Source organism: Natator depressus, chromosome 25 (assembly GCF_965152275.1).
Source record: "Natator depressus isolate rNatDep1 chromosome 25, rNatDep2.hap1, whole genome shotgun sequence".
NCBI classification, from domain to species: domain Eukaryota; kingdom Metazoa; phylum Chordata; order Testudines; family Cheloniidae; genus Natator; species Natator depressus.
Window position 1 is genome coordinate 2,942,426 of NC_134258.1, and position 25,547 is coordinate 2,967,972.

Sequence of the window (25,547 nt, forward strand, 5' to 3'; positions counted from 1 at the left end):
ATCAATTAGGGAACATGCTCGTTTAAAGTTGTGCAATGCTCCCTTATAATGTTGTTTGGCAGCCGCCTGCTTTATCCACTGCTTGCAGAAAGAGCAGCCTGTTGAAGCTAACTGGTGGGGGCTTGGAACCAGGGTGGACCGTCAGCCCCCCATCAGCTCCCCACTCCCCTAAGTTCCCTGTCCCTCCCCCCACTGCCATGTGCTGCTCCTGCCCTCTGCCTTAGAGCTGCTCCCTGAGCCTCCTGCTTGCTGTGCAGGGGAGGGGCGAAGAAGGGGGCTAATGTCAGGGTGTCCCCCTCCCGCCTACTCCTGCCCCTGCTTACCCCTTCTCCATATAGAGCAGGGTGGGGACAGGACAGGGCTCAGGACGGAGAGACCACAGCTGCTGTCTCAACTTCCTGATCTTTTTAAAGGCAATGTACTTAGAGTGAGGTCAGCGTAGTTAAAGGGGCAATGCACATCTCTCTCTCTCTCTCCCACACACATGGTGTGTGTCTCTGCCTCTATCTGCCAGGCTGTCTCCCCTCCCTCTATTCGTGCTGCCTTGTAGAGTGTGAGGGCTATATTAACAACATGTTAACCCTTGAGGGCTCAGCCCAGTGCTAGTTCATCATTTAGCAGTAAGGCATTCCCTGGGAAATATCCCCCCCTCTGACTTCACCACCTCAACCAAGCTTCACAATCATCACTGCTGTGTCCAGTATGAAATTGTTTGTTTAAAACTTATACTGTGTGTACATATATATAATATAGTTTTTTGTCTGGTGAAAAAAATTTCCCTGGAACCTAACCCCCCCCATTGACATTAATTCTTATGGGGAAATTGGATTCGCTTAACATCGTTTTGCTTAAAGTTGCATTTTTCAGGAACGTAACTACAACGTTAAGTGAGGAGTTACTGTACAACACTCCTCAGCTCCCTCTCCTCTGCCCAGCCCTTTCCCCAGGCCAGGAAAGGGGAAAGGTCCTGAGCCAAGAAGTTTCTGGGTTCTGACTGGAAGCTGAAGCAGCAGCCACAAGGCAGCCGGGAGCTGGAGAGAAGTGCAAGGAACTGTGGACAGCCACGTGTGGAACAGGCTGTGGCTGCCGGATGTCACAGGTGGGTGCAGGTCTGTGTGGGACGTATGTGGGAGCAGCAGTGGCTGGGCAGGGAGCCCGTGCAGAGAGGCTTCAGTGAGAGACACTAACTGAGCTGGGCCTGGAACCCTGCAAGTGTCTATTTGCTGGAGTAGAGCCTGGACTGAGCGAGGGCACTGCAGGCACTGCGCTGGAAAAGCCCTGGCTCTGGACTGGACTGGCCAGGGACCCCAACAGAAAGTGCTATCACTCACTTTGAACTCTAAGTGTTAAAGCCTCTGTGTGTAGGGTATCTGCAACCCTTCCTTTTCCTGCCAGCCCTAGAAAAACACCTCTCCCTTGGCAAGTGTCAGCGTGGTTCCTGGGTCCCACTAGGGCTAGCACCTGCAGGGTCTAGCTGCCGAAGTACTGAGTTTCGGTACAGCTGTCTCGCTGCTGGCAGCCTCGGGGCATGGTGTCCTGGGCAGCCCCAATAATTACACGTCTCTGTTTAGCCCAGCAAGCTCTGGCACGCATTGCTCAGGCCCTACACAATCTGCTCTTGGCAACGCTGTCCTGGGGCAGAGCTGCCCAGATGGACATGGTGCCTCACAGGAGGGGTACAGAGAGGCATCAGTGCCTTCAGCTTAGTGACATGGGACTGCTGGACAGGCCCTGCATACCACCTCTGAACAGCAACGCCATGCTACAAACACACGGCCCATTTAACCCAGGCTCAGCCCAGGCTCCCAGCACCTCAGCTCATCCAGGGGAAGTGGACTAGGTTGGTGTATGACTTTTCCACTCCCCCAGAAGCAGATTCCACAGGACCAGACAAGCGCACCCTGCTTCCAGACCATGACTGGCTCGGCCTGGGTAGGAGCTGTGTGAAGTTGTGCACGTTAATTACCGATGCATTCAGTGCCCGAGGCGCTGGCTTGGAAGCCTTCATTGCAGTCACACCGATAGCTGCCCACAGTGTTAACGCAGCGGCCATTGGGGCAGATCCCCGGCTTGGTGCGGCATTCATTCTCATCTAGGAGGAAGGGAATCAGTGAATAGCTCGGACACAACATGCCTGTAGACTCGGGTTCCTGAGAACCAGGGGCCACTGCTGAGTGGGATGGAGCCACAACAGCACCAGGGCAAAGCAGCAGACACTTCCCAGGATAAGGTCTAACTTTCCCCAAAAGCTCAGGGCGGCTCTAGTGTGCCCCAGCATGTTCCAGCTGTTACACTGGGCGGATCACTGAGTGCAGTGCTCTCCAACTATACCTCCCTCCTCCCACCTCCTGCCCTCAACCTGCCTCTGTGCTCAGGGGCTGGGCAGCAAACTGGCTATGCTGGCTATTCCGCAGTATCCGTTAGGGCAGCTTTACATGCCCTTTGTGCCCATGTGGCGGCACAGGCCAGGACTGACCAGTATTCTCCAATGTCACTCAGCTGTGGACACTTCTGACAGCTCAGTGCAGGAGGGGGATGTGCAGAGGGCCTGGAGAAAGGCCACAACCAAACGCTGCTGGGTCTGACCATGGGCTGGGGCCATGCACTGCACAGCGGGACCCTGGCCCTGAACATGCCTTTGGGAACCAATGCAACAGGAACAGCAGCCTCGGGAGTTTGGGGGAAGGTCTGGCTGATGGGTGGCTGATTGGACAGCTCAGGAACGGAGCTGGACAAACAGTTCCACAGCTAGAAGTGTGGAAGGGAGATGGACACTGGCCCTGTGGCTAATGCCTCCCTTCGTCCAGGTGAATGGTACCTGTACAGCCCTCTCCGTCAGGTCTGCGCTGCATTCCTGGGGGGCAGATGCACATGAAGGTACCAATGAGGTTCTTGCACATCATCCCTCGAGACTCGCAGTCATGGAGGCCTTCTGCGCACTCGTCCAGATCTGCAACCAACACCACACCAAATGAGCCCACGCAGCTTCCTGTGGGCCCTGACAGCCGTTCATTACCCAGGGGAGTAGTGAGGGCTCCTGCTCCCAGCGCAACAGCTGGTGAAGCAGAGGCACAGAGAGGTGACTTGCCCACGATCACCCAGCAGGTCAGGGGCATAGCCAGAGATCGAATGCCAGTTACCTGCTCTAACCACTGGATTTAATGCCAGCCTGCCACTGCAAAGAGGAGATGTGACCGGACAGAAGAGATGTGTTCTGCTCACACAGTCCTGGCGGAGGGGCAGGGAATGTCGAGAGGAAGACCCAGGCTGCAGTGCAGCTCCTGCATCAGACCCGGGGGTGCAGCGTTTGGCCTGCACTCCGACCAGCTGGCACAGGGACCTTGAAATCCTCTGGGTACACGAGGGCACCAGACCCGCAGGGACAGGCACTGTGAGCACAGGGGTCACGCCCAAGGAATCAGCCCCCAAGTACGTGCCAGCCCTGACGAGCTGCAAGGGACACAGCCGGCAAAGCACCAGTGTTGCACAGCACTGAATCCCTCCTGCACTCAGCAGGGCCCAAGTTCCAGTCGACTCCTAGGATCTGTCTGACCTGCGGCCACCCCAGGGCTTCCCGCAGTAGAGGGCTGCCAGAGCTGCTGAGCTGGGTGCTTCCCAGTTTCTGTGAGGGCCTCCGGGTGGCTCCGAGTGCTCTGACTCCTGCTGGCCACACACTGGGAGTGCTGGGCTTGGCCTGGCGCGTTGGGAAGGGGTGGCTCTTTGAGCCCCAGCTGGGGGTTCTGTGGTGCAGTGCGGTGCTAACCCCACACAGCACTGACTGCACTCTGCTATGTGACACGGTGCGCAACTCGGTCCATTGCAGAGGTGGTTATACACCATTATAAACACTGAGGGCAGCCAGGCCGCATTCCCAGCCAGCACTAGCCCGAGGCTCAGCAGCTGGGGCTTGCGCACCCCACGGGGGCTGGAACCAGCCCTGGGTCGGGAAGAGCAGACAAGCCGGTGTCCCAGATGGCAGCCTGGCGTTCTGGCCATGGCTCCTGCTGGTGCCGCTGGGGCAGGTTAAGGGCAGCAGGCCGGGAGGGCAGGACAGCTCCAGAGGCAGTTAGCTATCCCTTACCTTTGCACATTCTCCTGTCTTCCCGGAGGGTGTATCCCGAGGGGCAGGTGCACTCGTAGGAGCCAAAGGCATTGATGCAGCGGAAGGCGCAGAGCAGGGGGTTCAGTGCACACTCGTTGATATCTGAGAGGCAGGAGAGAGAATGAGCCTGACCTGCACCCGGGACACTGTGCCTGCCACGCTGCTGCCCCTGCAGCAAACTGCCTCCGGTGTGCGTCCCTTGGAGACAACGCGCTGTGGTGTAGGCGGCGAGTGCTGAGATCCACCCTGAGCCGCTTGCTCTGCCCAGCCCCAACCCCAACAGCCCAGTGCCCCAGCACAGCTCCCCCTGCTGGGGAAAGCTGGTAGGTACCCTCAGCACTGCCACAGCCACAGCCACAGGGATAAGCACCGCTGGTGTCACTGCCAGTGCCCGGCGAGCAGTATGTGGGGCAAGAATTGCAAGTCCTTTCCTGCCCCAGCCCGTTGGTTCCAGCGCGCACTGCCTGACCGGGGCTCCCCATGCATAGGCGCTAAATTTTACCCCCGCTCTGCCCCCACTCCACCCCTCCCTGGATGCCCTGCCCTCACTCTGCCTCTTCCTGCCCTCACTCTGCCCCCTTCCTGAAGCAGCCACCCACCTGCTGCTCACTGCTCTCTGCCCTCCCTCAGCCCCCTCCCTGAGTCTGCCAAACCGCTGATCAGTGGCCCGCCCAGCAGCTGTGGCTAATGGGTGCTGAGCACCGACCATTTGTTTCTGTGGGTGCACCTATGTCCCTGTGCCTCCTGAACCCCCTTCCAAGTGTGCGGGAGGCCATGCCAGGTGGGCCAGGAGGGCAGAACTCATCCTTTAGAAGGGGGTGTGACTCTGGGGTTCTGCTACCACAAGGAACCACCACTAAGAAGGGAAGCCCTGTCTCAGGTCCCTGGCCATGGGCTCTGGGGAGTTGGTTGGAGTAGGCAGCCCAGCAGCCTCCTCTTCTGCCCTCGCAGAGGCACTCAGGGCTCTGCCCTTCACAGGAAATAATTTTACATGGATCCAACAACCCCAAAACCTCCCCAAATGTGACCCGAGGTCCAGCCGGAGACAGGGGTTCTGGGGAAAGGGGACAGATGTCAGACTCTGCCCTTCCCCCACTGTCTAACGGGGCTGTCTGCCTCTTTGCTGCATGGGAAGGCTGGTTGCACTGACCTCACTGCAGGGCTCCTGAGACTCCACTGGGAAAGGCACTGTGCTCCGTGCCCCAGAGGAACATTACCTTCGCAGGTCATCATGGGGCCTGGCTCAAATCCCTCGTCACAGGTGCACTCGAAGCCTCCCACCACGTTGGTGCAGGTCCCGTTCCCACAGGGGTTGCCGATGGAGCACTCATCGGTATCTGGGGGAAGGCCAGGAATGGCGTTAGCGCAGCCACAGGAAAGACTCCGGCTGGCGTTTTCCTGCAGCCAGAGCATTCAGGCAGCCCCAGGCAAATCTACCAGTCCCTGTGGGGGAGCGAGGAACTCCACCCTGGAGTTCAAGGGGAAGAGCAAGAGCTAGAAACGTCTACTCCAGAATTTGGCACGTGGTCGCGGAATAACTCAGCACCCACCTCCCCCCAGAGCAGCTCCCCCCACCCAGGGCCGTGACGCTCACCCACACAGTTGACTCCAGTGTAATCCAAGTTATAGCCAAAGGGACACTCGCAGCGGAAGGAGCCATCAGTGTTAATACAAGCCCCGTTGATGCAGATCCCGAGGTTCTCAGCGCACTCGTTCACATCTGGGGATAGAAATGCTGCCTATGAATGGCCCTTGCTTGGGACCCCATTTTCGGGTAGCCTCACCATACACATACAGTCCCCCTGCAGGGTCAGCAGCCGCAGGCCACAGCCTATTCCAGTGGAACAGTCCCTGGGCCTCCCTCCCTGGAGTCAGTGAAAACTGAGTGAGGACCTCAGGGTGCAGCATGGCATGGCCTGAGCCCATGGGGGGCCTGCAGCTCTGAGCCAGCGCTATGAGACGCCCCCCATGCCGCCAGTGCTTTGAGACCGCCCCCATGCTGCCTGCTCCCTGAGGGCCCCCCATGCTGCCAGCTCTCTGAGACGCTCCCCTCCATACTGCCTGCTCTCTGAGGGCCCCCCATGCCGCCAGTGCTATGATACCCTCCCCTCCATACTGCCTGCTCTCTGAGGGCCCCCCCCATGCCGCCAGCCCTCTGAGGGCCCCCCATGCTGCCAGCTCTCTGAGACCCTCCCCCCACGCCACCAGCGCTCTGAGGGCCTGCCTCTCCACACAACTAGCACTCTCGGCACCCGGCACGGGGGCTCAGCACTGGCTGTCCAGACTAGCCGAGCCTGGCTGCTGCTTCGTCCGAGTCCCTGGTGCAGCACCGCTTACTGGCACGCTCCACTGGCCGTGCCATTTGGCCCGTGCTGTTTCCTGAACACTGGCACTTACCTTCCCGGGTATCGCCTGGGCCGGGGATAGCCCCATGGCCGTACGGGCACAGCTCCTGGAAGGCAACTGGGAGAAGGAGAAAAATGAGATGTGCTAGCAGCTGCTCCCGGTAGCTGGAGTTGGAACGCAGGTGACAGTGGCCGTCTGGGAAAGCCAGCCAGGAGAGTGATAGGGCAGCACTTCTGCTGGGTTCGTTAATCCTAATGATGATGCTTGATGATTACATCACTCCTCATGCTTGGAAGCAGACAGTGCCCCCATGAGGTGGGGAAATGAACTGCACCCCACTGGGAACCAGAGGCACACAGGACTGCAGTGACTTGTCCAAAGCCCACCAGCGAATTGGTGGCAGAGCTCATAGCAGAACCCAGGGTCTAAATGCCCAGCACTCTGCTCCTGTCTCTATGGGGCACCCCTTCCCACCCTCCTGGCAGAGAAAGCCTCCTCTCTGCTGGGATCCAAGAGTGCTGCAATCCCACTGAGGAGCATCCCTTATGGCAATGGCTCTCAATCTTTCCAGACCACTGTATCCCTTTCTGGAGTCTGATGTGTCTTGCAGACCCCCAAGTTTCACCTCACTTAACAACTACTTGCTTACAAAATCAGACATAAAAATACAAAAGTGTCACAGCCCAGTGTTACTGAAAAAGTGCTGACCCTCATTTTGACCATATAATTATAAAATAAATCAGCTGGAATATAAATATTTTACTTACATTTCAGTGTATAGTCTATAGAGCAGAATAAACAAGTTACTGTCTGGATGACATTTTAGTTTGTACTGACTTCTCTAGTGCTTTTTATGGAGCCTGTTATAAAACTAGGCAAATATTGAGATGAGTTGATGGACCCCCTGGAAGATGTCTGCGTACCCCCCGGGGTACATGTACCCCTGGTTGAGAACAACTGGCTTATGGGATCCCTGCCCCAGGCTGGCTCCTCCTCTAGGCTCCCTACTGCATCTGATGCACACTGACTCCTGCAGCCACAGCTGATCCCGAGGGGCTGGGACACCTACCGTTTCCTTCCTGGGGGCACAGCTCGCAGGGGTCGCCCCAGCCCTCTCCAGGCATCTTGCTGCAGCAGCAGCGGGCTTTGGTGGTGTTGAAGGCCTTGGGGACGGAGCACTTGCCATTGTCGAAGCGGGTGAAGCAGAAACTCTGGCGGGTGTCTGCAGCAGCAGGAGGGGAGAATGTTACAGACGTCCAAGGCGGGCGCGGCACCTCCTGGTGACACGCTGCACGTGGTATGGGCCCAAGCCTGCATCACGTGTGTAAGTGAACAAGAGTTTGGCCGCTGACAGCAATGGGAGCAGGATTGGGAGCCCACAGAACGCGGCTCCATGTGCAAGCAGCAGACCCTGAGAGACAAGCAGCTCTGGCACATGGATACGGAGCGGCCCCCTAAGCTAGCCCCAGGCAGAGATGAGCCCCCAAGGGACCAGAGCTGTGAGGAAGGCACATCAGGCCAATGCCCCGATACCAAGCACGCCCTGGGGCTCAATGCTCTCTGGGAGCTCTCTCGCCCCTGGCACATAGATGTCCAGGGGTGACAGTGCCCATCCCAGCAATGGCAGCTGGCAGGGCCCCAACACTGGGTGGCACCGCGGGGGTCACAGGATTCCTACCTCAGCGCCCCTCCCCCCCACACGAGCACTGCCTCCGAGGACCCCACGGGCTGTGAGCGAGGCCACGCGCACTCACCAAAGCACCTGCGGCCATTGTCAGACAGGACAAAGCCGGGGGGACAGATGCACTGGAAGCTGCCAGGGGTGTTGGTGCAGGTACCAAACAGGCAGATGTTGGGCTCCTCCTCACACTCGTTGATATCTGGGAGCAGGACGGACAGAGGAGTGGGTTAGACGTGTACCAGGGCAAAGATCTCAGCTCCTTCTATGGCACTGAGACCCCCAGGCAGGTGCAGGGGCCCTGCAGAGCTCAGGGGTCACTCCTGCAGGAAAGCAGGCATGTTTCCTGAGAGCTTCCACTGGGGGGCGCGCTCCCATCCCCCAGTCACACCCAACTCCCACTCCTCCGTCTGGGCCGGTCCCCACAGCCCATCTCCCCTGCACAGAGTAGGCTTCAGCCACACAGTGCCACTGCCCCAGGGGCCCAACACCCACCAGTGCCTGGCTCCCTGAGACCCCAGAACAGTAAGCAAAGTCAGAACTGCACCGGTCCCTACACAGCATGCTGTCATGATGACAGCTCTCTTCCTCCTTCTCCAAAGCCAAGGTCGCTGCCGCTTATATTAACAGGGAATCACCACTAGCTATTCACAGTGTGGGGCCTATGACACATAACTGGGCAGTGCTGATTCTCTCCATTAGAGACTGGTGTGTTCATTACACTGTTAAAAATATCCTCTTATCAACTGTGAAACTAACAAGACGGGAGTGAAGCATCCCTGGCCAGCCATCTACTACTCTGTGGCTGTCATACCCCAGCCTTAGCCTCCACCCAATTGCTTTAGAGGGTAAGTCCTTGGGGCAGTGCCTGTATCCCTGCTGCCTAGGAAGCACCTGTCCCAGGCTGGTGACAGAGTAGCCCCTGTGTGGTGGTAGGATGGAGGAACCAACGTTACCGATGCAGTTGTCATTCTGCACTTCATATCCCGGGGGGCAGATGCAGCGGAAAGAGCCTTCCAGGTTCTGACACGTCCCCGGAGAGCAGGTTCCAGGCAGGCTCACGCACTCATTGATGTCTGAAAAGAAACAAGAGGGGAAAGTCACCCAGGGGCTGGACTCCAGCTGCTTTGCCATGTGGAGCCTTCCTGGCCCACAGGCAGGGACCCCTTGAGCATTACACATACTACTGCACCAGGGACCCTACAAGGGCAGCAGTGGGAGCCATAGCCCAACCGGGCTTGTGACGCAGCAGGGAGGGGGGAGTGTTGACCTGGGAATGTGGCAGAGGAGTTTCAATGGGAGACCCGAGAGCCTGTAACCTGAGCCAGGAGGGGGAGGGGGAGGGGGAGGGGGAGGTGACACCTCTGCCCACGAATGTGGACAGAGGCTGCAGGAGGAAGCCTGCTGGGGGGGTTTAGTTTCAGTTTGGTGCTGGGTGGTGGAATGCAGGGAACCCCAGGGCTGGGGTCTAAGCTCCCTGCTCCCCCAGAAGGACTTGACTGAGGGGTCCTGGTTGTACCCACAAGCTCTGTTTTAGACTGTGTTCCTGTTGTCCAATAAACCTTCTGTTTTACTGGCTGGCTGAGAGTCTCAGTGAATCCCAGGAAGAGGGGTGCAGGGCCTGGACTCCCCCACACTCTGTGACAGGGTCCCACTGCTCCCCCGGAACCCCAGTGATCTCCAGTCCTCTCCCTGTGCTCCTCAGCTGCTGTGGGAATGCCCCGGGGCTGTGCGTGGGAGCCGCCTGCACAGACAGAAGGGCTGGGGCACACCACTGCGTGTCTCTGCACCACACAGTGAGCCCAGCAGCTGCACATGGTGACTAGCTGCACATGGTGACCTCCACTAACCAGAACTTGGGAAGCACTTTGAGCTCCTCCCACAGCAGGGCACCACCTGGGCCACCTTTGCCAGGAAGGCATCTGGCCCCTGGTGTCTGCTGCTGAATAAGATCTGGGCTATCTACAACAGCTGTTGTCTACAGGCCCATGTTCAACCAGTTCTCACACTGTGATGCTGGAAACAGGGCAGTCATTTCCTGGTGCCAGGGGCCAATGGGGGTCAGTCAGCAGAGCTGTGGCTGGAGATGCAGGGGGTGATCTTGCTTTGCATCAGGCTTGGGATTTCCCACACTGTGCCCAGCAGGGGTTCCTTGTCCAGGAAGCCGAGCTGGGCACTCTGTAGCCAATGAGACAGTTTTTATGTCTCGAGAAAACTGCTGGTTGAGAAGGTACATGGCACCAGATCCCATGCAGGGTGGCCAAGTGCCCGGTTTCCAGCTGGAAAGTCTGGTCACAAAGGGGACCTGACAGTGTCTGGTCAGATCTACTGACCAGAGACTCAGAGTCTGGTTACTATGGGCAGGGGAGACAGGGAGGCGCAGGGTCATCACCCGTGCCAGCCCTACTCAGCCGGGGCCACCTCCTACCTGCGTCAGGTGGCTGTAGCTCCCAGCCCCGGCTCTGCTGGCGAGTCCCTCCTGACCCGGGCCGGGGGGAGGGGAGCTGGGGAGGAGGGCAAAAGCAGCAAGCGACGGGGGAGGGAAGAGAGGTGTGGGTAGGGGTGGGGCCTTAGGGGAAGAGGCGGCGCAGGGGTGGGAACTTGAGGGAAGAGGTGGGGCAGGGGCAGGGCTTTGGGGGGAAGAGGCGTGGCAGGAGAGGTTCCAGCACTTCACCTGGACTGTCCATCTTTTAAATATTACAAAGTTGGCAACCCTACTCCCATGGCGTCCCGTAACAGGTGCGGAGCAGTGACTTTGCTCAATAACCCTCAGCTTGGCACTGGAGCCAGGTGTCTGCAGCTAGTGAGAGCACAGTGATGCGTCAGCTCCCCCAGGCTCAGCCCTGGGATCTCTCCTGGCTGGGACCCAAGCTCTAGCCCCTAGCCTCACAGCCATGGCCCTGAGCCAGAGCAGAGATTCCACTGCCCAGAGTAGGAGCAGGTGCATGGAGGTGAGCACATTTGCCAGAAGGGGCCTGCAGATGGTCAACCCACAGGCCGGGCGTGATGAGAATTACAGCGGCTGCTGCCCAGGCACTCACCGACACAGTTCTTCCCATCCAGGGTCCGGTCATACCCTTCCTGGCACAAGCACTGGAAGGAGCCAATGCTGTTTATACACTGGCCATTCCGGCACACCTGCCCCCCCAGGGATGTGCACTCGTCAATGTCTGCAGAGAGCAGGAGAGAAAAGCACAGTGGGACAAACCCACAGGGTGACTGTGTGACACCCGGCCCTCACACCCAGACAGCTGTGACTGTGAGACACCGACCCTTATGCCTTCACAGCTGTGACTGTCAGATACCCAACCCTCACACCCACACGGCCATGGCTGTGTGACACTGACCGTTAACGACCTCACACCCGACTCTCACACCCATATAGCTGTGACTGTGTGTGGCACCCAACCCTCACACCCACACGGCCATGGCTGTGTGACACTGACCGTTAACGACCTCACACCCGACCCTCACACCCATATAGCTGTGACTGTGTGTGGCACCCAACCCTCACACCCACACAGCCATCACCGTGTCACCTGACCCTTACTCTCACACAGCTGTGACTGAGTGACATTCAACCCTCACCCCCACACAACTGTCACTGTGTTTACAACCAACCATCATGTCCACCCAGCCATGGCTGGCGAGATATCTGACTCTCGCACCCACATAGCTGTGACTGAATGACACTGGAGTCTCTCACCCATGCAGTCATTATTGTGCGTCAGCTCAAAGCCAGGGAAGCACAGGCAGTTGTAGGAGCCAACTGTATTCTTGCAGGTGCCGTTCCCACAGGGCTGCCGGTCACATTCATCGATATCTGAAAAGAGAAGATCAATGCAGGTCGGGGGCTGAGTCCTCGCTTGCCTGGAGCTGGGCAGTCAGTCAGTGCTGCTCATGGTGGGGGCGGCAGTCTGGTGCTGCTTAGGTGAGCACGAGGACTCAGAAACCTGGGGCCGAGGAGACGCAATGGCCCAGCTCTCTGCCTGCCTTATGACGTGCCATGGCCCATCCTCCCCATGCAAGCCCACCCTCCAGGGGCCCAGAGAGCTCTCACTTCCTTTCGAAAGGGCTTAAATCTATTGCCAAGCAATAGGGAGCAGCCCATGGGGCTGCCGAGCCATCTGCACTGACCCATGCACATGGTCTGTTCTCCTGTGGCCTTGAACCCGTTGTGACAGATGCAGATATAGCTGCCCTCGGTGTCCACACAATCCCCGTGGCTGCAGACATTGGGGATTTCCTGGCATTCATTGCGACCTATAACAGAAGAACACAGAAAGCAGTGAATAGGAGAGACCCCAATCAAAGTGGGAACAGATGCCCTCTCCAGCGTGGCCACGTGGCTTCCATGCCTGTGGCTACCAGCTGGTAGCAGCCTTGCTGAGTAGCAGTGCTGCCAGCACTCACGACTGTACCTCAGATCTCATGCTATCTGGTGTTTTACTGAAAGCCCCAGCTCATGGAGCTCCGAGAAGCTTTATGTTTCTAAAAATAGGAAGTTGCTCGCTCTCCTGGCTGCAGACGGCATGTGGCAGCAGGGCCACTCGAGCAAGGCCTCTACCTGCTCAGAACGCGGGAGGCAAAGAAAAAGGACCCGGAATTTATTATTTTTTGAAATCTCCTGATTTTTTAGCCCATCGCATGATTCTGGGGGCCCTGATTCATGGACTTCAGAGGTATGAAATTAGAACATCAGAACGGCCAGACTGGGTCCGACCAAGGGTCCATCCAGCCCAGTATCCGTCTTCCGACAGGGGCTGGTGCCGGGTGCCCCAGAGGGAATGAACAGAACGTGGCAATTATTATGTGATCTAACCCACCATGCAGTGCAAGCATCTGGCAGTCAGAGGTTTAGGGACACCCAGAGCAGCATGGGGCATTGCCTCCCTGACCACCTGGGCTACTAGCCACTGGACCGTCTTCACTCTTCCCCAACATATTGTGTTCATTTGTGTGTCTGATAGATCTGTTCTTTACTATAATTTCAACCAGTTTGCCTGGTACTGAAGTCAGGCTTCCCAGCCTGTCATTGCCAGGATTGCCTCTGGAGCCCTTTTCAAAAATAGATGTCACATTAGCTACCCGCCAGCCCTGTGATACAGAGGCATGTTTCAGCAATAGGTTACATACCACAGCTAGCAATTCTGCAATTTTTCCTGAGTGAATACCATCTGGTCCCGGGGACTCACTACTGTTCAATTTGTCAATTTGTTCCAAAACCTCCTCTATCGACACCTCAATCTGGGACAGTTCCTCACACTTGTCACCTAAAACAAATGGCTCAGGTGTGGGAATCTCCCTCACAACCTCTGCAGTGAAGACCAATGCAAAGAATTCATTTAGCTTCTCCTGAATGGCCTTGTCTTACTTGAGTGCTCCCTTAGATCTTGATCGTCCCCTGATTGTTTGACAGGCTTCCTGCTTCTGATGTACTTACACAACATGTTGTTATTAGCTTTTGTGTCTTTTGCTAGTTGCTCCTAAAATTCTTTTTTGGCCTGGCTAATTATACTTGATTTGGAACAGTTTATGTTCCTTTCTATTTTCTTCTGTAGAATTTGACTTCCAATTTTTAAAGGATGCCTTTTTACCTCTAATTGCCACTTTTACTCTATTGTTTAGCCATGGTGGCATTTTTTGGTCCTCTTACTGTTTTTTTTTTAAATTTGGGGTATACATTTAGTTTGAGCTCTATTATGCTGTTTTTAAATAGTTTCCATGCAGCTTGCAGGCATTGCACTCTTGTGAGTGTTCTTTTTAATTTCTGTTTAACTAGCTTTCTCATTTTTGTGGAGTTCCCCTTTTTGAAGTTAAATGCCACTGTGGTGGGCTTCTTTGGTATTTTCGCTCCCACAAGGCTGTTAAATTACATTATGGTCACTATTACTACGCGGTTTCAGAGTAACAGCCATGTTAGTCTTTATCCGCAAAAAGAAAAGGAGGACTTGTGGCACCTTAGAGACTAACCAATTTATTTAAGCATAAGCTTTCGTGAGCTACAGCTCACTTCATCGGATGCATTCAGTATATGCTCAAATAAATTTGTTCGTCTCGAAGGTGCCACAAGTCCTCCTTTTCTTATAACTGAGCGGTTCAGCTATATTCGCCTCTTGGACTGGATTCTGTGCTCCACTTATGACTAAATCAAGAATTGCCTCTCCTCCTGTGGGTTCCAGGACTAACTGCTACAAGAAGCAGTCATTAATGGTGTCTAGAAACTTTATCTCAGCATCCCATCCTGAGGTGACATGTATCCCGTCAATATGGGGATAGTTGAAATCCCCCATTATTATTGAGTTTTCTATTTTTATAGCCTCTCTAATCTCCTGGAGCATTTCACACTCACCATCACCATCCTGGTCAGGTGGTCGGTAATATATCCTTACTGCTATGTTCTTATTATTCAAGCATGGAATTTCTATCCAGAGAGATTCTATGGTAGGGTTTGGTTCATTTAAGATTTTTACTATACTTGACACTGTGCTTTCTTCCACTCCCTCACCAGCACGACCTACTCTGTCATTCATATATATTCTGTACTCTGGAATTACCGTGTCCCGTTGATTTTCATCGTTCCACCAAGTTTTTGTAGTGCCTATTATACCAATAGCCTCATTTAATACCAGGCGCTCAAGTTCACCCATCTTAGTATTACACTTCTAGCATTTGTATACAAACACTTAAAAAATCTGTCAATGTTTAATTGTCTGGCTTCACGTGATGTAATTGAATGGGACTCTTTTTCGTTTGCCTGTTTCTCTTCAGTTCCTACCTGTACTTTTATCACATTCTATCCTCTCCTCTTCACTAGCAGGAATAGTCAATAGGTGGACTGTGCGCCAAATCTGGACTGCTAGATGCTTTTGAATCTTGTTATTCACAACTTATTATCATCATTATTGTTATTTTTTTATTATTTTCTCAGGAGTCTGCGCCTTCACTATACCTTGACCAAGAAATTTGGATCTTGACAAAAAATAATTGACTATCCCTGATACAGAGAATCCCATTTAACAAATCCTCTCCTAAGGGATCTGAACTGTGTGCTCCTCTGCCCCTATCGGCTTTCAATCAGCCCTCATCGGAATGAGACCGCCCCATGGAGAGGAATACATCCTGACCCAATAGCACAATTCATCCCAATGTGCATTCTGCTCCCACCCTCTCCAAAAGTCTATCCCAGCCCTGCAGTGGAATATCAGTTTTCAAGACTATTTTGCTAGGCAGTGGGGGCTTGAAAGCAATCTGAATATTAAAATCAGCTCCTTATCAGAGGGGCTGTTTGAGTATCTCCTTGTCCAAATGACCTCACCCCTCCCCTTGAACCACTAACCCTATCCTGGTCCCTGCTGTGGTGAAATGACGTTGTGGGGAAGGATGGTACCACTTTAGTTAATGTTGCAGTAGGACTTCCATTTTAAAAGCAGTAAAAAAGGCCTAACAAACTTCTGTCTTCTGTGCTAGAGTCTCGCTGAAAATGTTTGTTATGGTCTGTGTACTGCTTGATTTTTCTATAGCAGTTTGTTGTGGGGGGGATCATTTAAGATTTGCTGTGACTGTTCTAAAAAGGGGCATGTAATTCAATTTTTCCTATTGTCTGGCATTTCCTTTGGACCCCTTTCCAAGGAAGTACAGCACTTTGAAAGGTGAAAATGACAGGTGGGATCCCTTGGATGCTGTGGACTGGATGAATGATTGCAGAACACTGAAACTTGTTTTCTGTGTTTATTTTTGTGGTAAATATGAGTTATTCTTTTGAATGAGGATAGTATTCTGGTACCACATTAGTTGGCATCGTCCATCCTTAGAATAGGGCTCTCTGTCATGAGTGCATGTCCTGATGCTCAGCAAGCCCTTTGATCATGCTGACATTGATGAGAATCTCAGCTACTTGCTCTTCTTTGATCACAATCAGTTCCATTGCTCAGGAACGAGGGGGGAGGAACATGCAGCATGATCTCTTTACTCTAATGCTACTGCTTCCTAGAGTCTTTCATCTTCCATCTATTCAATTATTATTATTTTTCTTGATGATACTTTTAAAGTAAAATCTGAGTATGCATGTCGATTTAGAGATTTTTCCCATGTGGGCTGTTAAACCAGTAGTTTAGCTCTCAGGGCAAACCTTCCAGCAGCAGCCCCTGAAGAATACAGGCAGAACATGCAACACACATTTCTCAGAAAGCTGTGAAGGGCAGGACTTGAATTCACAGTACTTGGGTGCTGCCCAGGTTAAATGCCACAGTATGCCACCCTGAATCACCCGACTGCCTGCAACCACTGGCTTGCACCAGAGCCCCAGTCCTATTGAACCTGCACAAATGACTTTGCCTGTCTTATCGGCTTGGCTTGAGCTGGACTAGAGATCCAACTTTTAGGCAGAATGACTTTTAAAATATTGCTTCCTCAAAGAGCCAGTGGGTGCCAGACACTGGCTGAAATCAAACTGGAACAGGTGAGATCTGCTTGGGGACGACCAGAGCCAGGTTTTTAGCCCCAGGTTTGTACAAAAAAAATTTCAGGACTGTAAAATTTTGATGGCATGTGATTTTTAGGGGGGCTGTGACTCGGGAACCCCTTGCTCAAACAACCTCAAGTCTGGAACAGTAACCTTATACCAGACCCCCAGGAGATACAGCAATTTTCAAGACAATCTGACTCAGCATGTGGATTTTAGAGCATTTAGAAAAAAACAGCTGTCAAACAGCAAGCCAGTCTTAACCATTATCTTCATGGTGCTACTATACTAATCCAGACCTAGGAAGTGCTTCGCCACAGCCCAGGAGCAAGCAAAGGTGCAGGAATGGCAGAGTAAGATGCCCCCAGACTTGCCTCCCCCATGCACCCACCCCTAACCTAGAGGGGATAGGAGTATTTCATTCCCTCCAGGATTATCCCATGCACACACTCAGTTTTCTGATGTGCCCATTAGCTACTGAACTGATACAGTATTTCTGCGCTGACCCCAGACCTCTGCATCCCTCTGAGTTGTGAAGCCCCCATGGATCCACGGAGTGTGGAGCAGCAGGTCACAGTCACGAGACTTGTAAAAGAACCCGAGTCTCCTTCCAAACCCATGACTGTAATGAGAACAATGACAGCCTCCCAGTTCCATTCCTGCCATTCCACGGCACAAGCCTCGGCGATGGAAACGCTTCCTAGACAAAGAGATGAAGTGAAGTGTGCTAGTGCACATCACTAGCAGTCCATGCTGCTTCCTGATGGCAGCTCTGGGCCCCACTTGAGCATTGCCTCTGCTATAGGTAGTCAACAGTGCCCATCTTACCCACACAGGCTCCGCTAGGTGACAGCTTGTATCCGGTTGAGCATTCGCACCTGTAACTGCCCGGGATGTTGATGCAATCAGCATTGCGCTGGCAAAGGTTCTCCCCGCTGCTGCACTCATCAATGTCTGCACAGAGAAAGAAACCGCTGACACTGATGGCCCAGGGTGTGCGGCACCCTGGTGTCAGTCACCATGGCACTGTGGAGGAACTGGAACAGCCAAACCACTGACTCTGACCGTGCAGGCTGTGCCAGGCTCTGGTGTCACCACCGCACCGTGGGAAATTTGGAATAAGGCCAAAACAGAGAGATTTTTTTTAAATGGCAAAATTTTCATTTTTACATTTCATTTTCTCAAAAATGTTTGAATCAAAATGTGCCGTTTACCGTTTTTTTGGATAGTTTCTGCGGTTTGAAATAAGAAATGTGTTTTGGGTGGGATTTAAACCAAAAGCTATTTCAAAACATCATTTTCATGAACGTTTTATCTCAAAAAATGGGAAGTGAAAAATGAAAGCTGTCAAGAAGAAACACTGTTGCCTAGTCTACACTTAAAACTCTGGTTGACATACTCCGGCCCTCGGGGTTAGCTGCAATGATGCCGATGGAAGAATGCTTCCGTCGACCCGGTTGCTGTCACTCGGGGAGGTAGCATTTGCACAGTGGCAGAAATCCCCTGTAGGCTGTGTCTACACTGCGGGGTTATGTTGGCACAGCGACGGCACCCAAGCTGCGCCACTTACAGTCCCTTCAGTGTGGACATGGCCTGGGTAAAACAAAAACTTTTAAAACGCTTTTAAAAGGACATGTTTTGGGTGGAATTAGCTGTTTGGAGAGTTTGGCCTTCCCTAATGATCACCCACAAGGCACTGTCCACACTGCACTCTGAGCCCGGGGCTCTGGGACGTGGGCTTTCCATGCCCATGCTTGAGCATCCAGACTGCACTGCAAACGTGGGCTTACAGTGGTGGACGCAGGTCTCACAGCGGTGCTAATGTGCCCATACTGCACTACACAGATCTTCTGACTCGGGACTGTGGCTTGACCTGTGTCCACGCTGTAGAATGACAGGCTTGGACCCGAACCACAGCAGGACTTGGGCTCTGAGCCGGGTCCTGGGACCTGAGCCCTTGCTGACCAGCGTCAGATTGATTTGTGGACAGAAGAGGGGCTCTGGGCTCAAAGCTGTGTCAGAGCCCGAGGCGCGGTGTGCAGAGCTGGTGTCTTGCTCCTCACTAGTGCCAGAGCGATGTGCCATGCTGAGGGCCCATCGCCGTCTGCTCTGCCAGCGTGACTGAGCCCTGGGGGCCGCCAGCCCTGCAGCCCCAGCCCGTCACCTTCACAGATGAGCAGAATGTTGTTGTAGCTGAACCCGATGGGGCACTCGCACCGGAAGGAGCCGATCTGGTTGATGCAGACGCCGTTGGTGCAGATAGCAGGGATCTCACTGCACTCGTCAATATCTGCAGAGAACAACGTCCCATCAGCGACCGGAGGCGTGGCGGCCCGGGGGAGAGAGTGAGAGAGCGCTGGCTAGGGGGTGCGGGAGGAGAGAGTCAGGGTTATGACATCTGTCCCCCTCTCCTTGCTGTAGCAGTGGGGGTCCCAGGTCCAGCCATGAATATTTACAATGAGGGAGGGTCCCGGGTCAATGACTCTCCATGGCCTTGGCAGGAAGTGGCCGTAGGCTACAAAAACTGGCTCTCCCTTTCCTCCCTTGGTGAAGGTGGGGCCAGAGCAGGGCCTGGGCCACTCTGCCCTAGGTGAAACAGGGGTTGCTGACATAACCTGCACTGGCTGGGCAAGTTTGGAAAGAATCCCAAACGAGTCCATGACTTTCCCCCTCCCCTGTGCTGACTCCTGCTAGTGCCCCTGGGGCTGGCCCCAGCCCAGGAGAGCAGCTGGGAGGGGAAGCTGAACTGACAACCCAGGAAATGCCACTGGGTCATGCTGAAATGACCAGTGATTCCACCACTGGCTTATCAAGTCCCGGACCAGGAGCCCTCTGCCCAGCCTCTGGGCACAGCTGCTCACACAACTGTGGCAACTTGGTCTTTGCTTCTACACTCTGGGTTTCTTGGGGACTGAAAAATAAATGGGTCTTCCCCTTGCTCTGTTCAGTCCTGTCCCAGAGCCAGAAAAGCTCGGCACCAAGGCCAGCACTGAGACCCAACAGAGATAACATCTGCTCTCGCCTGAACCGCCAGGGCTAGGGACTCCATCCTTCAAATGCTACAGAGCAGCACCATAATAGGTTGCAAGATCCTAGACCTTGACAGCACATCCAGAGGAGCATCTTGCTTTCTCTCCACTGGAATCCAGACCTCATCTCTCAGCTGCTCTTCTGGAGTGCTCCACACCCTCGCCAAAGGAAGGCCACTGGCAGGGTGGGAGCGAGTGCTTCGAGTTTAGGTCCTCTAGCTCCCAAGCTATCAGGGCTCTGAGCCCTTTGTGCCAGCGGCTGCAGGAGCACTGTGCTTTCTCATGCAGTCCTGGCCTGGCCAGGCCCTGGTCCTGCCTGTGGGAGCCTTTGGTTCTGGTCTGTGCTGACTGCAACTGTCACACTGGGGGGCTCCATCTTTATTGTGTCTCAGCTCACTGAGTCTGGGTCCCGCGGACTCAGCCTGCCAGTGAACTGGTGGGACTGCGGAAGTGCCAGCCTGGCAGCCTCAGCTGGGATCAGCCAGTTATGCCACTTCCCTTTCTGTGCATCATCACTCACACCTGGGGATCCTGCAGCGTGACTCTTACATTCCAAGGCAGAAGGGACCTTTGTGACCTCCTCTGTAACACGGTTGTGGCCACTGGTGTGTGGTGCTGCCTACCTGCTCCATTACTGTTCTGTCTCCTGGTTCCTGCGCCCTGAACTCAGGGTTCCTGTTCCTGTTTAAGGCTGTGTGTGTGTGCACACATGTGGGTGTGCACACATGTGGCTGAGTGTGTGTGCATGTGTATGTGGGTATCTGCACATACCCACACACATACACACACTCTGCTGCTACATATCTGCTGTTCCGACTGTTACCATGTTTAGTTTGGACTACTGCTGACCTAATGGGTTCATGGTTATTACATGTTTTGATTGACAACCTCCCTGGGTGTCTTGCTTCATTTTCTGTGTGGATTTGGACTGCTATTCCAGGGTGTATCTGAGCAAAACATCATGGTGCCGAGGATGGGATGAATCCATGTGAACTCCTACAGCAGATCTTTGAGAAAACCAACCTCTCCGTGTAAAAATTGCCAGTGATGGAGAACTCATCACCACCCCGGTAAACTGTTCCAAGGGTTACTTGCTCTCACTGTTAAAAAAGCACACCTTCTTTCTAGTCTGAATTTGTCTAGCTTCAACTTCCAGCCCTTGGCTCATGTTAGAGTTTCCCTGCCAGACTGAAGAGCTCATTATCAAATATTTGTTCCCCATGTAGATACTTATAGAGTGTAATCAACTCACCCCTTGCCTTCTCTTTCCTAAGCTAAATAGATGGAGCTCCATGAGTCTCTCACTAGAAGGCAGGTTTTCCAGTCCTTTGATCATTCTCATGGCTCTTCTCTGACCCCTCTCCAGCCTTCCAACACCAGAATGGCTGGGCTCTCTCTGAGAGCAGGACTTGGCTTGCAACTTCTTTGCTACTGGGGGTGACACACACGTAAGGGAAAGACCCCAGCTCAAGTGTCAGGCTCCAGCTGACCCTGTCAGGCACTCAGCATAACTCAGCACTCTCGGAACGCTCCAAGATGAGGGCCAGGGGCGAGCGCCCCACTCCTCCGGCCCAGTGGAACTCAGTATACTATCGGGGTAAAGCTCATCTTTGGGAGACAGAACCCTGCAGACATCCTGGGCCATGCTGGGTGTGTGTACCAGAGAGCGCAGAGCAGCCGGGTAATTGATAAACAAAACCCTACCAAAACAGAGACTGCACTGCACACACGATTCTACCCTGGGGAGAGGAAATGAGTGAGAAGGAACCACATGGGACACGTGAGTCTCGTCACTTAATGACTTCGTGGATGGTGTTCAGATACTCTGGTGATGAGGGAGGGATAAGAACAGAATCGAGCTGAGCCAAGCCGAGCCAGCATGGGACACACAAAAAACCCAGGGATCTCTGTAAGCAGCGTCCACGTGGTCTGCATCCTGAGACCCTGCACATGCAGCCACACAGTGCTGCCCTTAGTCCCACCGCTGCAAGGCCTATGCCCTGTCTGGGCCTTCTCACTCCCCTCCTGCTTCTCCTTGTCCCCAGGCCTCATGCACACAAAGGAGGGAAGCAGGCAATGAGCAGAAGACCCAAGCTGGGGAGCAGAGGAAGGGGCAGGAGTAGGACTGGGGATGGCAGTGCGTGTGGGCAAAGGCAGCAGCTCTGTGACAGCCCCAGTGGTACTCACCGATTGGCTTCCCCGTGTGAATGTCAATGATAAAGCCAGGGGCCTGGTTCCCACAAAGGATCTGGTACTCGGCTGGAAGGGAAAGGACAGGGTTACACAGGATGCCCAGCAGACAGACCAGGACGAAGTCAGTACGAGGGGGCCTGGGGCACAGAGCACCCGGGGGTGAAACCCTACACCCAGGGATGGAGCTGACAGACAGGGAGACCACTGAGACAGCAGGAAATACCTATCTCCATGCCAGCAGGTTACCCATTGCAGGGCTGGGACCCTTAACAACCTCCCCCGACCCACACCGTCCTCCCCTCCCCCCCATATAGCACACCCACACTCTGCACAGCTTAGAACCACAGAGACCCCATCCCCCGTGTGCTGGGACTCCAAGGCCACCCCCCCACACTGCACCCCCCACCCGTGTCCTGGGACTCCAGGGCCACCCCCACACACTGCACACACAGCATGGCCTGGGATGGTTGCATGGTCTCCTGCTCCACAGAGGCTCTCGGTATTGTCCATCATGGGAGTTCTGCCGTTGCCCAGCCCCTGCTGCGGGGAGCCCACTGCCCTGCCCGCCCCGGGGGAGGGGATGCTGTCACTCACTCCCTGTACCAGCTGGGACCAGGATGATCCTGTGCCCCGTGACACCGGGGGTGCCAGACGCAGAGCGTCCAGAGGGCAGAGGGGGAGCAGCTGTAACCCGAGAGCCTTCTCCGGGGCCGGTGACTCACAGCTGGCGGGGGTGGGGCAGGGCTCGCAGGGCTTGTTCCAGGCCTTGCCGATGTTGTAGGAGCAGCAGCACATCTTCCTGGTCATGTTGAAGGAGAGCTCGTTCTCACAGGTGTCATTGTGGCTGCGGTAGCACACGCTCTTCCTCATGTCTGCAAAGCGGGCAGAGATCAGACCCGGCTGCTCCCGGGGCGGCCGGCTGCGCCTCAGGCACCTCAGCCGCCGGAGAGGCGCGGGGCGGGGGCCATTGCCCGAGAACAGCTATCCCGCGACACCTGGCCCCTCGCTAGTTCCTGGCACCACGGTCCTTGGCTGCTCAATGATCATCCCTGCCCTGAAGAGAGGGAAACAATCCCAGAGACGTGGCGCCTGGCCTGGGTTCCCCCAGGGAGCCAGCTGCAGAGATGGGAGCAGAGCCCAGCGTGCCCCGTGCCAGGCTCAGGGGCAGGGGTGCTGGGAGAGAGCCCAGGCCTCCCTGCACAGAGAGTACCACAGCGAGCAGCCGCAACCCCAGCACGCAGCCCTGGCCAGGTCCCTTGGGCCCCGTGGAACCAACGCTGGGAGCAGAGTCAGGAGCAGCCTGTGGCCTTGCGGCAGACGCCTGAGAGCCCCGACAGGGACAAGGACCGGGGACATCTTTGCGAGCAGGCTGGCTAACCTAGTGAGGAGGGCTTTAAACTAGGTTCACCGGGGGAAGGAGACCAAAGCCCTGAGGTAAGTGGGAAAGCGGGATACCGGGAGGAAGCACAGGCAGGAACGTCTGTGAGGGGAGGGCTCCTGCCTCATACTGAGAATGAGGGGCGATCAGCAGGTTCTCTCAAGTGCTTATATACGAATGCACAAAGCCTTGGAAACAAGCAGGGAGAACTGGACGTCCTGGTGATGTCAAGGAATTATGACGTGATTGGAATAACAGAGACTTGGTGGGATAACTCACATGACTGGAGTACTGTCATGGATGGTTATAAACTGTTCAGGAAGGACAGGCAGGGCAGAAAAGGTGGGGGAGTAGCACTGTATGTAAGGGAGCAGTATGACTGCTCAGAGCTCCGGTACGAAACTGCAGAAAAACCTGAGTGTCTCTGGATTAAGTTTAGAAGTGTGAGCAACAAGAGTGATGTAGTGGTGGGAGTCTGCTATAGACCACCGGACCAGGGGGATGAGGTGGATGAGGCTTTCTTCCGGCAACTCGCAGAAGTTACTAGATCACACGCCCTGGTTCTCATGGGTGACTTTAATTTTCCTGATATCTGCTGGGAGAGCAATACAGCGGTGCATAGACAATCCAGGAAGTTTTTGGAAAGCATAGGGGACAATTTCCTGGTGCAAGTGCTAGACGAGCCAACTAGGGGGGGAGCTTTTCTTGACCTGCTGCTCACAAACAGGGAAGAATTAGTGGGGGAAGCAAAAGTGGATGGGAATCTGGGAGGCAGTGACCATGAGTTGGTTGAGTTCAGGATCCTGACACAGGGAAGAAAGGTAAGCAGCAGGATACGGACCCTGGACTTCAGAAAAGCAGACTTCGACTCCCTCAGGGAATGGATGGGTAGGATCCCCTGGGGGACTAACATAAAGGGGAAAGGAGTCCAGGAGAGCTGGCTGTATTTCAAGGAATCCCTGTTGAGGTTTCAGGGACAAACCATCCCGATGAGTCGAAAGAATAGTAAATATGGCAGGCGACCAGCTTGGCTTAACGGTGAAATCCTAGCAGATCTTAAACATAAAAAAGAAGCTTACAAGAAGTGGAAGTTTGGACATATGACCAGGGAAGAGTATAAAAATATTGCTCGGGCATGTAGGAATGAAATCAGGAGGGCCAAATCGCACCTGGAGCTGCAGCTAGCAAGAGATGTCAAGAGTAACAAGAAGGGTTTCTTCAGGTATGTTGGCAACAAGAAGAAAGCCAAGGAAAGTGTGGGCCCCTTACTGAATGAGGGAGGCAACCTAGTGACAGAGGATGTGGAAAAAGCTAATGTGCTCAATGCTTTTTTTGCCTCTGTCTTCACTAACAAGGACAGCTCCCAGACTGCTGCGCTGGCCATCACAACATGGGGAGTAGATGGCCAGCCCGCTGTGGAGAAAGAGGTGGTTAGGGACTATTTAGAAAAGCTGGACGTGCACAAGTCCATGGGGCCGGACGAGTTGCATCCGAGAGTGCTAAAGGAATTGGCGGATGTGATTGCAGAGCCATTGGCCATTATCTTTGAAAACTCATGGCGAAAGGGGGAAGTCCCAGATGACTGGAAAAAGCCTAATGTAGTGCCAATCTTTAAAAAAGGGAAGAAGGAGGATCCTGGGAACTACAGGCCAGTCAGCCTCACCTCAGTCCCTGGAAAAATCATGGAGCAGGTCCTCAAAGAATCAATCCTGAAGCACTTACATGAGAGGAAAGCGATCAGGAATAGTCAGCATGGATTCACCAAGGGTAGGTCATGCTTGACTAATCTAATCGCCTTCTATGATGAGATTACTGATTCTGTGGATGAAGGGAAAGCAGTGGATGTATTGTTTCTTGACTTTAGCAAAGCTTTTGACACGGTCTCCCACAGTATTCTTGTCAGCAAGTTAAAGAAGTATGGGCTGGATGAATGCACTATAAGGTGGGTAGAAAGTTGGCTAGATTGTCGGGCTCAATGGGTAGTGATCAATGGCTCCATGTCTAGTTGGCAGCCGGTGTCAAGTGGAGTGCCCCAGGGGTCGGTCCTGGGGCCCGTTTTGTTCAATATCTTCCTAAATGATCTGGAGGATGGTGTGGATTGCACTCTCAGCAAATTTGCGGATGATACTAAACTGGGAGGAGTGGTAGATACGCTGGAGGGGAGGGATAGGATACAGAGGGACCTAGACAAATTGGAGGATTGGGCCAAAAGAAATCTGATGAGGTTCAATAAGGATAAGTGCAGGGTCCTGCACTTAGGACGGAAGAACCCAATGCACAGCTACAGACTAGGGACCGAATGGCTAGGCAGCAGTTCTGCGGAAAAGGACCCAGGGGTGACAGTGGACGAGAAGCTG

At 54.2% G+C, this 25,547-nt stretch overlaps 1 protein-coding gene across 1 annotated transcript in view; it reads right to left on the bottom strand.

Moving 5' to 3' along the window:
• The window catches only part of FBN3 (fibrillin 3), a 293,987-nt gene that overhangs the window by 24,319 nt on the left and 244,121 nt on the right, over positions 1-25,547 (bottom strand). Inside the window, exons 41-56 of the mRNA XM_074939600.1 lie at positions 22,535-22,684; positions 21,807-21,878; positions 18,755-18,880; positions 17,419-17,544; positions 12,264-12,389; positions 11,833-11,949; positions 11,168-11,296; positions 9,083-9,202; positions 8,203-8,328; positions 7,518-7,670; positions 6,500-6,565; positions 5,697-5,822; positions 5,320-5,439; positions 4,082-4,204; positions 2,819-2,950; positions 1,967-2,092 (exon numbers count right to left, since the gene is read on the bottom strand). Coding sequence (XP_074795701.1) covers positions 1,967-2,092; positions 2,819-2,950; positions 4,082-4,204; positions 5,320-5,439; positions 5,697-5,822; positions 6,500-6,565; positions 7,518-7,670; positions 8,203-8,328; positions 9,083-9,202; positions 11,168-11,296; positions 11,833-11,949; positions 12,264-12,389; positions 17,419-17,544; positions 18,755-18,880; positions 21,807-21,878; positions 22,535-22,684 — 1,938 coding nt within the window. The remainder of the gene's footprint in view (positions 1-1,966; positions 2,093-2,818; positions 2,951-4,081; positions 4,205-5,319; positions 5,440-5,696; positions 5,823-6,499; positions 6,566-7,517; positions 7,671-8,202; positions 8,329-9,082; positions 9,203-11,167; positions 11,297-11,832; positions 11,950-12,263; positions 12,390-17,418; positions 17,545-18,754; positions 18,881-21,806; positions 21,879-22,534; positions 22,685-25,547) is intronic.